General features: G+C 34.4%; 1 protein-coding gene across 1 annotated transcript in view; it reads right to left on the bottom strand.

Moving 5' to 3' along the window:
- Positions 1-2,454: 2,454 nt before the first annotated feature.
- The window catches only part of TMPRSS11F (transmembrane serine protease 11F), a 140,965-nt gene continuing 130,503 nt past the window's right edge, over positions 2,455-12,916 (bottom strand). The window contains exons 10-11 of the mRNA XM_054683055.2: positions 10,723-10,865; positions 2,455-5,212 (exon numbers count right to left, since the gene is read on the bottom strand). Of these exons, the coding sequence (XP_054539030.1) occupies positions 5,054-5,212; positions 10,723-10,865 (302 nt within the window). The 3' untranslated portion in view covers positions 2,455-5,053. The remainder of the gene's footprint in view (positions 5,213-10,722; positions 10,866-12,916) is intronic.

The following is a 12,916-nucleotide window of genomic DNA, read 5'->3' as shown; positions in this document are numbered from 1 at the left end:
ACCATGCCTGGTTAATTTTTCTGTTCTTGTAGAGACGGAGTTTTGCCCTGCTGGCCAGGCTCGTCTCGAACTTCTGACCTCAAATGATCCACCCGCCTCAGCCTCCCAAAGTGCTAGGATTACAGGCCATCTTCCTCATTTCTTATTAGTCATAGTTAAAACCTTAAGGCAGGAATATATTGAAACCTGTAAATGAATGTTAACTGTAAGCATTTACAAAAGTGGCTTAATCAAAACTTGTTTATTTTTTGCATTTTAGTGGGCTTCTATAGTTTTTTTTTATAAAACAGATATTCCGAAAAAGTAGAGTAAAACAGATATTTGGTGTTTTAATAAGGCTTGAAATCTTTTGCTGCCTTATTTTAAAATATGGTGTGGATATTTTATTTCTATCATATTAAGGCTTTAAATTACTTCAAAATTCAAAAATTATAACTGTGGGGAAAGTGAGAAAAGGATGGAATAAGGTATGAATTTGGGGGGTAAACTTCCCATGAAGTATTATGATCTGCCTATTTAACTAGCTTAGTAGCTTTGCCTACACTCTATTCATCTTCTGTTTCCTTAGGTATAGTTGAATATGGTTTTAAGTAGGTTGTTGTCTTAATCATAAAACTGGTTTGGTCCAACAATATACTTTGCAGAACACCATGTAAGTTTAGCTTACTTCACTTTTTTTTTTTTTTGGCATCCAATTGATGTGAGATAAGATCTTGCAATTCTTATTATTGAATTACAGAAATTAAGCATAATTTACTTACTTAGGGCTTTGAGGATTCTTGGTCTGATTTAACCTAAGTTTCTAGTTTAATATCTAAAATATTGGTGAGATTCGCAGGAATAGGGCTGAGGTAATAATGAATGGTGGTAGGAGGAGGATCTGTTTTATGTTTTAAAATTGCAATTTTAATGTTATTAGTTGTTGGGAACATCATTAGTGATGTGGAATAAATTAGATGTATATAAAAGTACAGGTTGAGAAGAGCTATGATAGCAATGAATGTAGGTATAATGAGGCTATTATTTTTTGTTATTTCTTGAAAGATAGCTCATTTGGGTAAAAATCCTGTTAGCAGGGGCAGTTCTCCTAAGGATAGTAGAATAACAAGGATTATAGATGTTAGTGATGGTCATTTATTTCACATACAGGATAGTGATAATGTTGTGTTACTTATATTTGCAATGAGTAGTATAAATATGGTTACTGTTAATATTAGGTAAATTGTAGATTTGAGAGTGATGGTGGGGATGTAAATTAAAATTGCGATTACTCAACCTATGTGGGTAACTGATGAATAGACTAGAATTTTTTATTGTGTTTGAGTCCTCCTCAACCTCCTACTCGAATGAATAGCACTGCAATTGCTAATAGTATATTTAGGTCTATTGAGGAAAAGATTTAGAACATAATAGAAATTGGGGCTAGTTTTTGTCATGTAAAAAGAATCACAGCTGATGTTGGGGAAATCCCTTGTGTTACTTCTGGAACTCAGAAGTGAAAGGAGGAATTCCCAGTTTCATTGCTAAAGTTACAATAATTATTGGAGATGCTGTTTGGTTTAGCATATTTATAACTACTAGGAGAAACTAGTTTGGCAGCAGTCATTTAAGTTTAGTGACTTGTAGGTCTGCAATGATCCTGCCTACTGAACCTGCATAACTCAGGTTAGAATAGTGGAGAAAAGACTGGACTGGATACTAGGGCTCCTAGATTCTGTTCCTCCACTATCTAAAATCCACTGTATAACCTTGCAGGAATTCTCTTGGCCTTGATTTCACATCAGTCAAAAGAGGAGGGTGATGTAGATAATCTCTTAGGTCTCTCACAGCTCTAATAGCTACGATGCTAGCTTTCAAGTTTATTTTTCATTTTCATGATTGCATGAAGAGATTCCTTGCATACCTCCTTTGTCCGTCAAATAAATACATTAACAAAGAAATAAGTTTATTCAGTGAAAAGAGTAAATTACTATTAAAATGTTTTTGTTTTTCATATTGTTGTTGAATCATATAGATTTCTCTGAGAGATGGTCAGCTATTGGCAACAACTTTGGTCTAATATTGTTCTAGCATTATAAACTAACTAGAGTTCTCATGCCACCCAAAATTCCACCAGGACTGCACAGAGATTATGAGCTGCCTTATTTATTGTCAGCTTAATGGATTTGACCTGTATTTTAAAAGGAGTCAGACAAATTATAAGTTTTTGTCTATGAAAAGATATGAATATTACTATAGCATCACCACACAGGAGGCAAAGTCTGGTTTTTTTTTTATGTTTTAGGTGTTTTTTTGTTTTGTTTTTAACCACAAATATATTTTCAAAATTCACAAAGCATAAAAATGCCAATACTGTACAAAAATCCAAACTTCTTTAAAATCTTAATGGATTTTCAGCATCATCTGAAATGATATCAGTTTACAATGACATACTTTGCATTTTTGAGTAAGTTTTGAACATTCATAGAATTTTCAACTTTATTATTCATCTCAAAAGTCTCACAACAATGCCATAAGGTAGACAGCTTAAGGTCCCATTTGGAAGATGGAAAACATGAGGTGAAAAACATTACATGATTCCTACAAAACCAATCAATAAGTCAGACACCTAACTAGAAATAGGACATATAAATTCTGTTTAAAAAATCCACTTTTCCATTATTGGATTTTCTTATAACCTTGTGTATTTATTTCTCTCATTTGTGCTTAAATATCATTGAATTCAATTGAATTAAGGACAGAAATATTTAAATCAGTATACACAGTTTCACAGATACTTATTCACAAAAAGGTATCACAGTCTTATTAAATATAAATAAAATTACACAAAACACATATTCATGGTTATAGAAATTACATAGAGGAAAGTAATTTTTGGTAGACAGATCTGCTTTCCTGTATCTACTAAAGGAAGTGTTTAGTTTTAATATAAAATATGCTCATCATCAATCAAGCCCATCTTTAATATGCTAAACATTCTCAAAAACTTTAAATGTTTCTGTGCTATATGCAAACTGTAGGAGTTTAAGTGAAGGACGTGTAAGAATTTAAGTTTTTACTCTGCTTTCTCTGGTGGTAGTTATTCCTAGTCATTGACTCAGAAATTCGATGACATTTCATTTTTAAAGAGGAAATGTGTATGATAAGCTTTTTGTGTTTATATCTTACTGAGATGTGAATAATAACTGGGAGATAAAACATATCTTCAGTCCAAAAAACAAAAAAAAGAAACAAAAAAAAACATAACTGGGAGATATTTTTAGTTGTATTTCTCTCATTTACATATAAACACATGTACATGTAAACTAACAAAATTTTCCAACACTAGGGAAATGAATAGTCTAGATTTTTCTCTAATAAATCAGAGCAGCAAATCTAACCTCACATTTGAGGTCTATAGAAATACGGATGCATCTGTGTAGTCAGAACTATGGTGACAGATGATTGTCACATCCTATGACTACTTGTCTATAAGCAGACATAGTGCAAAATATATTAATAAGGCATAAAAGTGATTTTGAAAAAATTATAGTAGTTCACCGAATTTGTCTTACAATGTAATTCAAAGTACTTTGAAATCAATTACATGGCTTTAAAGAAGCAAAGATCAATTTTTTAAAAGTATAGTAAGTTTTATGGAGTCTAAAGCACATTATTAATGATAAATAGTAGCTAATCCATGAGACATTACCATGTGCAGACACTATTGCAAGTGTTTTACTTGTGTTAATTCATTTAATTCTCAAAACAACTATTATGAGGTAGTACCACTTTTATTCCCATTGTAGAGGTGAAAGAGTTAATGAAGAGAGATGTTAAGTAACTTCAGCAAGGACACACAGCTCCTATGAGGCAGAGACGATGTTTCAACTTGAGGAGCCTGGTTCAAAGTCCATGTTTTCTATCACTATTACCATCATTAGGATTTGGGCCGTATGTACCACTTATTTGAAAAAAAATTGAGCTCATTTATCTTAAAGCTTGCCAAGGCATTCATTTCCATATAACAAAGATTTATTTAGTTCATAGTATATGCAAGGCACTGTCCTACGTGCTTTACACAAAGCTTTACACAAATCAGCTCTGATATTCTGATAGACACCTGACCTGATACTCTGATGGACATCTGACTTGTCAGAGAGCTGAAGACTTACAAAAGTACCAGTTGCCATATACCGATATAAATATTTCTAAGTAAATAATTGGATAACTCATTCCATCAAAAATTAGCGTGCTTGTCCTGTTACTAATTATTTGAAACCAACTCTCCTAGCCTTCATCTGCTTCTTTTTATCCTCCTGTGCTCACGGAAAAACGTTCCAAAGAGTCTTAATTTTTTTTTGTCCTTTCTGGGCCAACTGCAACTAACATATAGATGGCAAGATGCTGTTAAAGAATAAATCAGAAAAGCTTCTTAACAATGCAACATGCTTCCTGAAGCTAGTGCTTGAGTTATAACACTGTGTTAACAGCAAGTTCAGATACATTTAAAAACTTTTAAAATGTCAACTGTTGAGGTTAGTGATAGTGCTCTGTATTATTAGATATAAGCCCAGTTCAAGTCATATTGCAAATCCCATGCTTCTCCATTCTTGTACACTGAAGGTCCACTTATCAGTTCTAGAATGTTGAAGCCCTGAGTCTTCAGGGAAGACTGTTCTTTTTCACTAGAAGAATCTCACATGCTCCAGGTATTATATGAGGTAAGATTTTGGCATTACTGGCAGCTCTTCATATCCTGTGGAAAATGATGTTCCTGTCTTCAATTGAGGGAAACCACTTATTTATCTTATTAGGAAGTATCACAAGCAGTTTCCCTTGTGAGTAAGGAATAGGTGCTGTCTGTCATTTGCTGTGTCTTCTTCCCTCATGGTAGAGAGGGTTTGGTCCTACGTACGTAAAGGCCACCTCAGGATATTAGATTTGTCTGGGTCTGAAGGGCTTCTTGACATCTAGCAAAAGCACTAATCCAAACTAAATGAATTTAAACAATACAAAATACGCAGGAGTATCAGCTCTGTGTGCCATGTGCATAACTCATAGACAATCCACACTACATACCAGTCTTTGAGGCAATCCAATCTCGATACTTAGTTACTCTGGTGTAGACTCCAGGTTTTTTGGGAAGTGCACATGATTGTCCCCAACTTACTATACCTACAATGTACCAGATGTCATGATTGTCATAAACCAGAGGTCCACCAGAATCTCCCTGAAATAAAAACATATTTTAAATTGTTAACTCTACTTTAATTCAGTGGGAAGGTATTGTAATCTGACGTTCACAGAGAAAAAAGGAAATTGGTACACAGACCACAGCCAGACTACAGACTATATAATGGGTCTCTCAGCTGAATTAAAATTTTTGCTAAACTTTAAAGGGCATTGTTTTTCATAGGAAGGCTAACATTCATTCACAGGAAATGGTTACATTAATTCTGTATCAGTATCCTTAGGTTTTTTTTTTTTTCTAGTTTGACCAGGCCTGTTTAGCATGGTTTAGTAACTATGTATATAAAATGTTAAATGTGAGATTAGCATTTGTAAGCCTAGGTGTACAATTTCAAGGATCTCTTCCAAATGCTGTCACCTTGATTGTATTTTATGGACCTATTTTTGGTCTCCTTTTCTTTTACTCACCTATTTCTAATTAGTTTTCTTGCTAAATTTTTATAAACTCCTTTAAATCTCATTTGGAAAACAAAAATAAGAACAAAGAAGATTAAGTAAATAAACAAATAAACATGTGGTCGTTAAAAGTGTGGTCTCAGCAGCTGAAATGCCGGTTTCAGGTCCAGCTCTATTAATTACTGGCTGTATGACCCTAGGTAAGATACTTAAGCTTTCTGTGCCTCTTCCTCACTTATTTATTTATCTGTTTCTTTAATTAACTATTTACTGAGTTCCTATTCTATGTCTGAGGCAATCTGATGTCTATTAGAGATAAAATGATGACCAAAAATGACAGGCCCCTGTGCTCATAGAGTTTGAAGTTTAGGTTAAAAACAACAACAACAACAACAATATTAAATAAGCCTAAAAACAAATGCAACATTACCATTATGATAAGTGCTATGGTAACACACAACAGGGAAATTTGACTGATAAGGAAAAACAGGAAAGTTTCCCCTGATGAGTATAATTGAGCTGATATCTGAAGGAAGAAGAGCAGAGCACAAGGGAAGTGGGGATTAGGTGTGTTATAGGCAGAGGGAACAGTATTGCAAATGCTCTGTGGCATGAAGGAGCCTGGCAAATGCAAGGGCCTAAAAAAGGAGGTGGGTGTAGAGAGGAGTGTAAGAGGGGCAAATAGTGTGTGATGAGTCTGGAAGGTAAGGAAAGACAAGTCCACGTAGAGCCTTGTAGGTCTTGTTTAGAAGTTTTTGTTTGTATCTTAAGACTAAAGGTAAGCCACTGAAGTGTTTCAGAGAGAGATCTGACATGATTAGCATTTTTTTGGAAATGGTTCTGGCTCTTATTTGGCTAACGCATGAGAGGAGCATAAGAGTAAAAATGAGGAAATTAGCAAGACAGCTAGTGTAGTTGTCTGGTCAAGGGAGGAAGGAAAGGAGCGTGAAAGAGAGGCAAAGAAAGGAGAAATGGTGATGCAGAAATATTTAAGAAGGTAAAACAACCTATTAAGACTGAATCATGAAGAAGTGGAAAACCTGAAGAAATGGAAAACCTGAACAGATCAATAATAAGTAAGAATACTGAATCAGTAATTAAAAAGTCTCCCACCAAAGTCAAGTCTAGGACCAGATGGCTTCACAGTTCAATTCTACCAAGCATCTAAAGAAGAACTAATACCAATCTTTCTTAAACTCTTCCAGAAAACTTAAGAAGGAATACTCCCAAACTCATTTGACAAGGTGAGGATTACCTTGATACTAAAGCCAGATAAGGACACTTCAATATTCCTGATAAACATAGGATGTAAAAATCCTTGACAAAATACTCATGAACCAAATTCAAATAGATTAAAGGAATCATTCATCATTATCAAGTGGGATTTATCCCTCAGATGCAAGAATGGTTCAATATATTCAAATCAATAAGTGTGATTCATTACATCAACAAAACGAAGGCTAAAAACTATGATCCATTCAACAGATGCAGGAAAAGCTTTTGAAAAAATTCAACACACTTTTGTAAGAAAAACTTTCAACATAATAGGTGTATGTCAAACACAATAAAAGCCATATATTGGCTTTTATTATTAAAGCCATAGTGAAAAATCTAAAGTGTTTCCTGTAAGACCAGGGACATCAAAAGGATATCTACTCTGATTTCTTTTCAACGCAGTTCTGGAAGTTGTCGCTAGAGAAATTAGGCAAGAGAAAGAAATAGAAGACATTCTAATAGAAAAGGAAGAGATGAAATTGTCTTTGTGTGTTGACAACATGATCTTATAGATAGAAAACCCTAAAACCAACAAAAAGCTGTTAGAAGAGATAAATAAATTCAGTAAGTTTGTAGAATCAATACACAAAACTCAGTAGTGTTTCCATATACTAATAGTGAGCTATCTGAAAAGGAAATTAAGAAAACAATTCATTTACAATAGCAACAAAAAATAAAACACTTGGGAGTAAATTTAACTGAAGAGGTGAACGCTTTGTATACTGAAAACTGTAAAATATAGAAGAAAGAAGCTGAAGAAAACACAAAAATGAAAAGATACTCCATGTTTATGGATTGAAAGAATTATCATTGTTAAAATGTTCATTAAAATGTTAAAATTATCATTGTTAAAATGCAATCCCTACCAAAATTCCAATGTCATTTTTCACAAGAAAGAAAACAATCCTTAAATCCATATAGAAGCAAAAAAAAAAAACCTTGAATAGTCAAAATAATTCTGAGCAAAAAGAACAGAGCTACAGGCCTTATACTACCTGGTTTCAAAATGTCTTACAAAGCAATTGTAATCAACATAGTGTGGTCCTGGCATAATAACAGACTCATCAACTAATGGAATAGAATAGAAAGCCAGAAGAAAACATATATATTTATGGTCAATTGATTTGTTGACAAAGATGCCAAGAATACACACTGAGGAAAAGATAGTCTATTCAATAAATGGTGCTGGGAAAATTGGTTATCTACATCAGAAGAATAAAATTAGGCTGGGCGTGGTGGCTCATGCCTGTAATCCCAGCACTTTGGGAGGCTGAGGCAGGTGGATCACTTAAGGTCAGGAGTTCGAGACCAGCCTGGCCAACATGGAGAAACCTCGTCTTTACTGAAAATATAAAAATTAGCCAGGCATGGTGGCACATGCCTGTAGTCCCAGCTACTCAGGAAGCTGAGACAGGAGAATAACTTGAACCTGGAAGGCAGAGGTTGCAGTGATTCTAGATCATACCACTGCACTCCAGCCTGAGTGACAAAGTGAGACTCTCTCAAAAAAAAAAAAAAAAAAAAAGGAGAAGAATGAAATTAGACCCTTACCCTTACACCATGCACAAAAAGAAACTCAAAATGGATTAAAAACCTAAACTTAAGACCTGAAACTATAAAACTACTGGAAGAAAACAGACAAAAAGCTCCATGACATTGGTTTGGGCAAGGATTTTTGAATATTACCTCAAAAACTCAGGCAACAAAAGCAAAAATAGGCAAATGAGATTGTATCAAACTGAAAAGTTTTTGCATGGCAAACAAAACAAAACAACAATTAATAAAGTGAAGGGACAACTCACAGAATGGGAAAACATGTTTGCAAACCATATATTTGATAAGGGCTTATATCCAAAATATATAAAGAAGTTAACACAATAGCAAAAAACAAAACAAACAAAACCTGATTTTAAAAAATTGGCAAAGGACTTAGATACCTCTCAAAAGAAGACATACAAATGACCATCACATTCATGAAAAAAATGCTCAGTATTACAAATCATTAGGGAAATGAATTTAAACCACAATGAGATATCTCTTTACTCCTATTAGAATGGTTTGTATAAAAAAGATGAAAGTCAAGTATTGATGAGGATGAAGAGAAAAGGGAACCCTCATATACTCTTGGAGGGAATGTAAATTAGTACAGATATTATTGAAAACACTATGGAGGCTCTTTATAAAACTAAAAACAGAACTACCATATGATCTAGCAACCCCACTTCCAGGAATATATCCAAAAAATTAAAATCAATATGTCAAAGGAATGTCTGTACTCCCATGTTCACTGCAGCATTATTCACAACAGCCAAGATATGGAATCAACCTAAGTGTTCATCAATGTGTGAAGAGATAAAGAAAATATGGTATATCTACAAAATAAATATTATGCAGCCATAAAAAGAATAAATTCTGTCCATTTGGGACAACATACATGAATCTAGAGGACATTATGCTAAGTGAAATAAGCCAGGCACAGAAAGACATATACTACATCATTTCACCTATATGTGCAATCTAAAAAAGTTGGATTCATAGAAGTAGAGAGTAGACTGATGATTACCAGAGTCTGGGTGAGCCTAGGGGGGTGGAGAGTGAGGGAAGGGGGAGTTGCTAGTCACAGGGTGCAAAGTTTCAGTGAGGAGGAATAAGTTTTGAGATCTACTGCAAAGCAGGGTGGCTATAATCAATAATACTGTATTATAGATTTCAAAATAACTAAGAGAGTAAATTTTAGATGTCTATCACAAAGAAAATGTTAAGTGAGGTGATGGATACGTTAATTAGCTTTACTTAACCATTCCACATTGTATACATGTATCAAATGTCACATCGTACTCCATAGATGTAATACAATTATGATTTATCAATAAAAAATAATGGACAGTGAAATCTGAGCTGGAAAAGTAGAAGCTGGAAGAAAGGAAATGATTAATGAACTGTGAGAAAACAGAGGAATCAATGGACAATAGGTGTCTATGAAGTTGAAAAAAGACTTTTTCATTCAGTCATCACATATTTTCACCAGTCTATTTCAGGTGCAGTAAATAAAATAGATTAAAATATGTCTTCCTTCATGAAGCTTACATTTTAGTTAGTGGAGAAATAGGCAATAAGCTAGATAAATAAACATACTGCATACTGGATGGTGACAAAGGCTAAGGAGAAAAATAGAACAAAGAAAGGACACAAGGAATGTACATGTAGGTTGTGCATGTTGGGAACGAGAGTTGGTAGACTAGGGTATAACATAGTAAGTGTGTATAGGGAAGCAGTAGTTAAAAAGCAAGGGGGAAACACTGGGGGATAGTAGTCAAAAAGGAAGATGCAAATGAGCATTTTTGGAGTGGAGTAGTTTTTGATAACAAGGCCCATAATGTGACCCTAAGAGGAGGGTCTGAGGTGGCTGAAGAGTATAGAAGATCACTGGAGAAGAGGAGGTCTAGGAACTAAAAGTCCAGCATTTGAACAGGTCAGTGTTGTTAATGCAGGGCATGGAATGGAAAGAAAACCTGTTTCAGCTGTCGCTGTCATTAAAAAATGTGAGGGGCGAAGGGAAATGACTGGGAGGCTGGGGGATGAATATGGTAATTATAATATTGCTTTTATCTCATTACATTAAATGAAATAATGTATAAAAAGTGCTTAATTTTTGGCCTAGCATATATTAAACACTCAATACAATTATTGTTATTGTTATGATTATTAAATAAACTCAGTTCTCGGTGTAAGAGATGCCATTTTTTTTCCTCCTAGGTAAAATATATGCCAAACTCAGAAATAGCTAATGGAAACTTTCGGCCTTGACTTTAAACTTACCTTACATGCATCTATTTTTCCTTCCATGAATCCAGCACATAACATTCCTGGAGTTATCAGGCCATCATACACATCCTTTCTGTTACACACATCAGTGCTTATGGTTTCCACTCTGGCTTGCCGAAGTGTATTTTGTATAGGTCCTATTGCACAAATGGATAAAAAAACAAATAAACAGTATTCCTCAAATACAATTGTATCTAAGACATAAAAGACACATAAATTGTAGCAAAAGCCAAAGATTATTTTATTAACATTAGCTATCATCTTATTTTCTGTGTCATAAATGTCTACATGCAAGGAACCATAAACATACACGTTCCAGTATTATATCACATTTGTAGATCTTTCAAGGATATTAGGATCCTTAAAACTACATGCAAAATACTACATATGCATGCATTTTTTCATGAGGAGAGGGTCCGTAGTCCTCATTAGATTCTCATACAGGTTCATAACATTGATCTTGTCCAACTGCCACATTCTCCACATAAGGAAACCATGGCCCCTGGAAGTTCATTGACATTCCTAAAGCTATTCAAGTAGAAACCAGGACAGCTGCACAGATCTCTTCACCCTACTCTACTCTGTCATGTTTTATTTAGGGATGTCTCACAGCATGGGAAACAAAATGAATGCCCAATATGTGGTAGTGATCTGATGACAACACAGAACAGGGCTGGGTGTTAGGAGGAGAGGATACTGCACAGTTGAATACCAAAAATTAGTAGTTTAGGGCTCTGGGATGAAGCTATTGGTGAGTAGCCCTGAGCTAGCTGTAAGAGACTTTTAAGAACCTCTCACAAAGCCAAGTTGGATATGCATGGAGCATTTGGAAAACTTTTCATATAATAAAATTCTGTCAAAAAAAAAAAAAGCTAGATTAAGATATATTAGCAGTAGTTGGCCGGGCGCGGTGGCTCACACCTGTAATCCCAGTACTTTGGGAAGCAGAGGCGGGCAGATCATGAGGTCAGGAGATCGAGACCATCCTGACTAACACGGTGAAACCCTGTCTCTACTAAAAATACAAAAAAAAAAAAAAAAAATTAGCAGGGTGTGATGGCGGGTGCCTGTAGTCCCAGCTACTTAGGAGGCTGAGGCAGGAGAACGGCGTGAACCTGGGAGGCAGAGCTTGCAGTGAGCCGAGATGGCGCCACTGCACTCCAGCCTGGGTGACAGAGTGAGACTCCAACTCAAAAAAAAAAAAAAAAAGATATATTAGCACTAGTTTTTTTTTCAGGATATCCTTGACAGAAACATAAGTATCTCTTTTTTTTTTTTCAGGTTCTAATTCTTACTCGTTTATTGTAAAAATCCTGGAGAAAGCTCATTGATGTAACAATAAAAGATGAATTTTTCCCTTTAATGCAGCCCTGTAAAACACATTCTCAAACCTCATGTCATCCAGTATAGCTTTTGTATTTTTTCTTATAATTCATGTGTATGAATGCATAGAGCTGCCTTTTTTAAATGAAAAAATACAGAATTTCACGGTCTTTTTGGATTTCTTTTAAGGCCTTTCAGTATAGCCAAGCTGAAGTAACACCTATGCATTGTTTTGTTATTATGGTAATAACAAGTTCTAGTTTATAATAATATATAGTACTTAGTTGGGACTAGGAGCAATGATATACTGCTTTTTAGTAACTGGTAAATAGTATGTTTTTGTCTATTTTAACTAGAAATGAGAAGGAGAAAAAAGAAACTATTTTTAATATATATAAAACATACTCTATTTAATAAAGTATATGCATAAAATGATACATTAGGTAAGAAGCAAAATTATAAAGAAAACAGCTTATAATATTCCTGATTAATTAGAGTTTCTAAATATAAAAACAAATGAAAGTGACTTGCCATTTAAAAAATTAGCACATCATACAACTTTTACATACTTCGGAGGAAATAAAGATCTTGCGACACTGTTCTGAGGAGTCGTTGCATTTATAAAAATTGAAGGCTTAATTTTGCAAATACAACTTTCAAGCCATATGAGCAAATTTAACTTACATGAAAGGCACAAGATAACATCATGTTGAAGAACTTTATCTGTAAATTTCATAAAGTCTAGTCACAAGTCACTGGAAACTTCATAAGGAATCTCAGAACTGTTTTTAACATGATGTTCCGATTTAAACTGAGAACTGCATAGTCTTTATATCACAAATATAAATTGAAGTAAGAGTGAAGA

The sequence above is a fragment of the Pan troglodytes genome, chromosome 3 (genome assembly GCF_028858775.2).
Source record: "Pan troglodytes isolate AG18354 chromosome 3, NHGRI_mPanTro3-v2.0_pri, whole genome shotgun sequence".
NCBI lineage: Eukaryota > Metazoa > Chordata > Mammalia > Primates > Hominidae > Pan > Pan troglodytes.
Note: the sequence above shows the minus strand (reverse complement) of the source record. Positions and strands in the feature narration are given on the sequence as shown.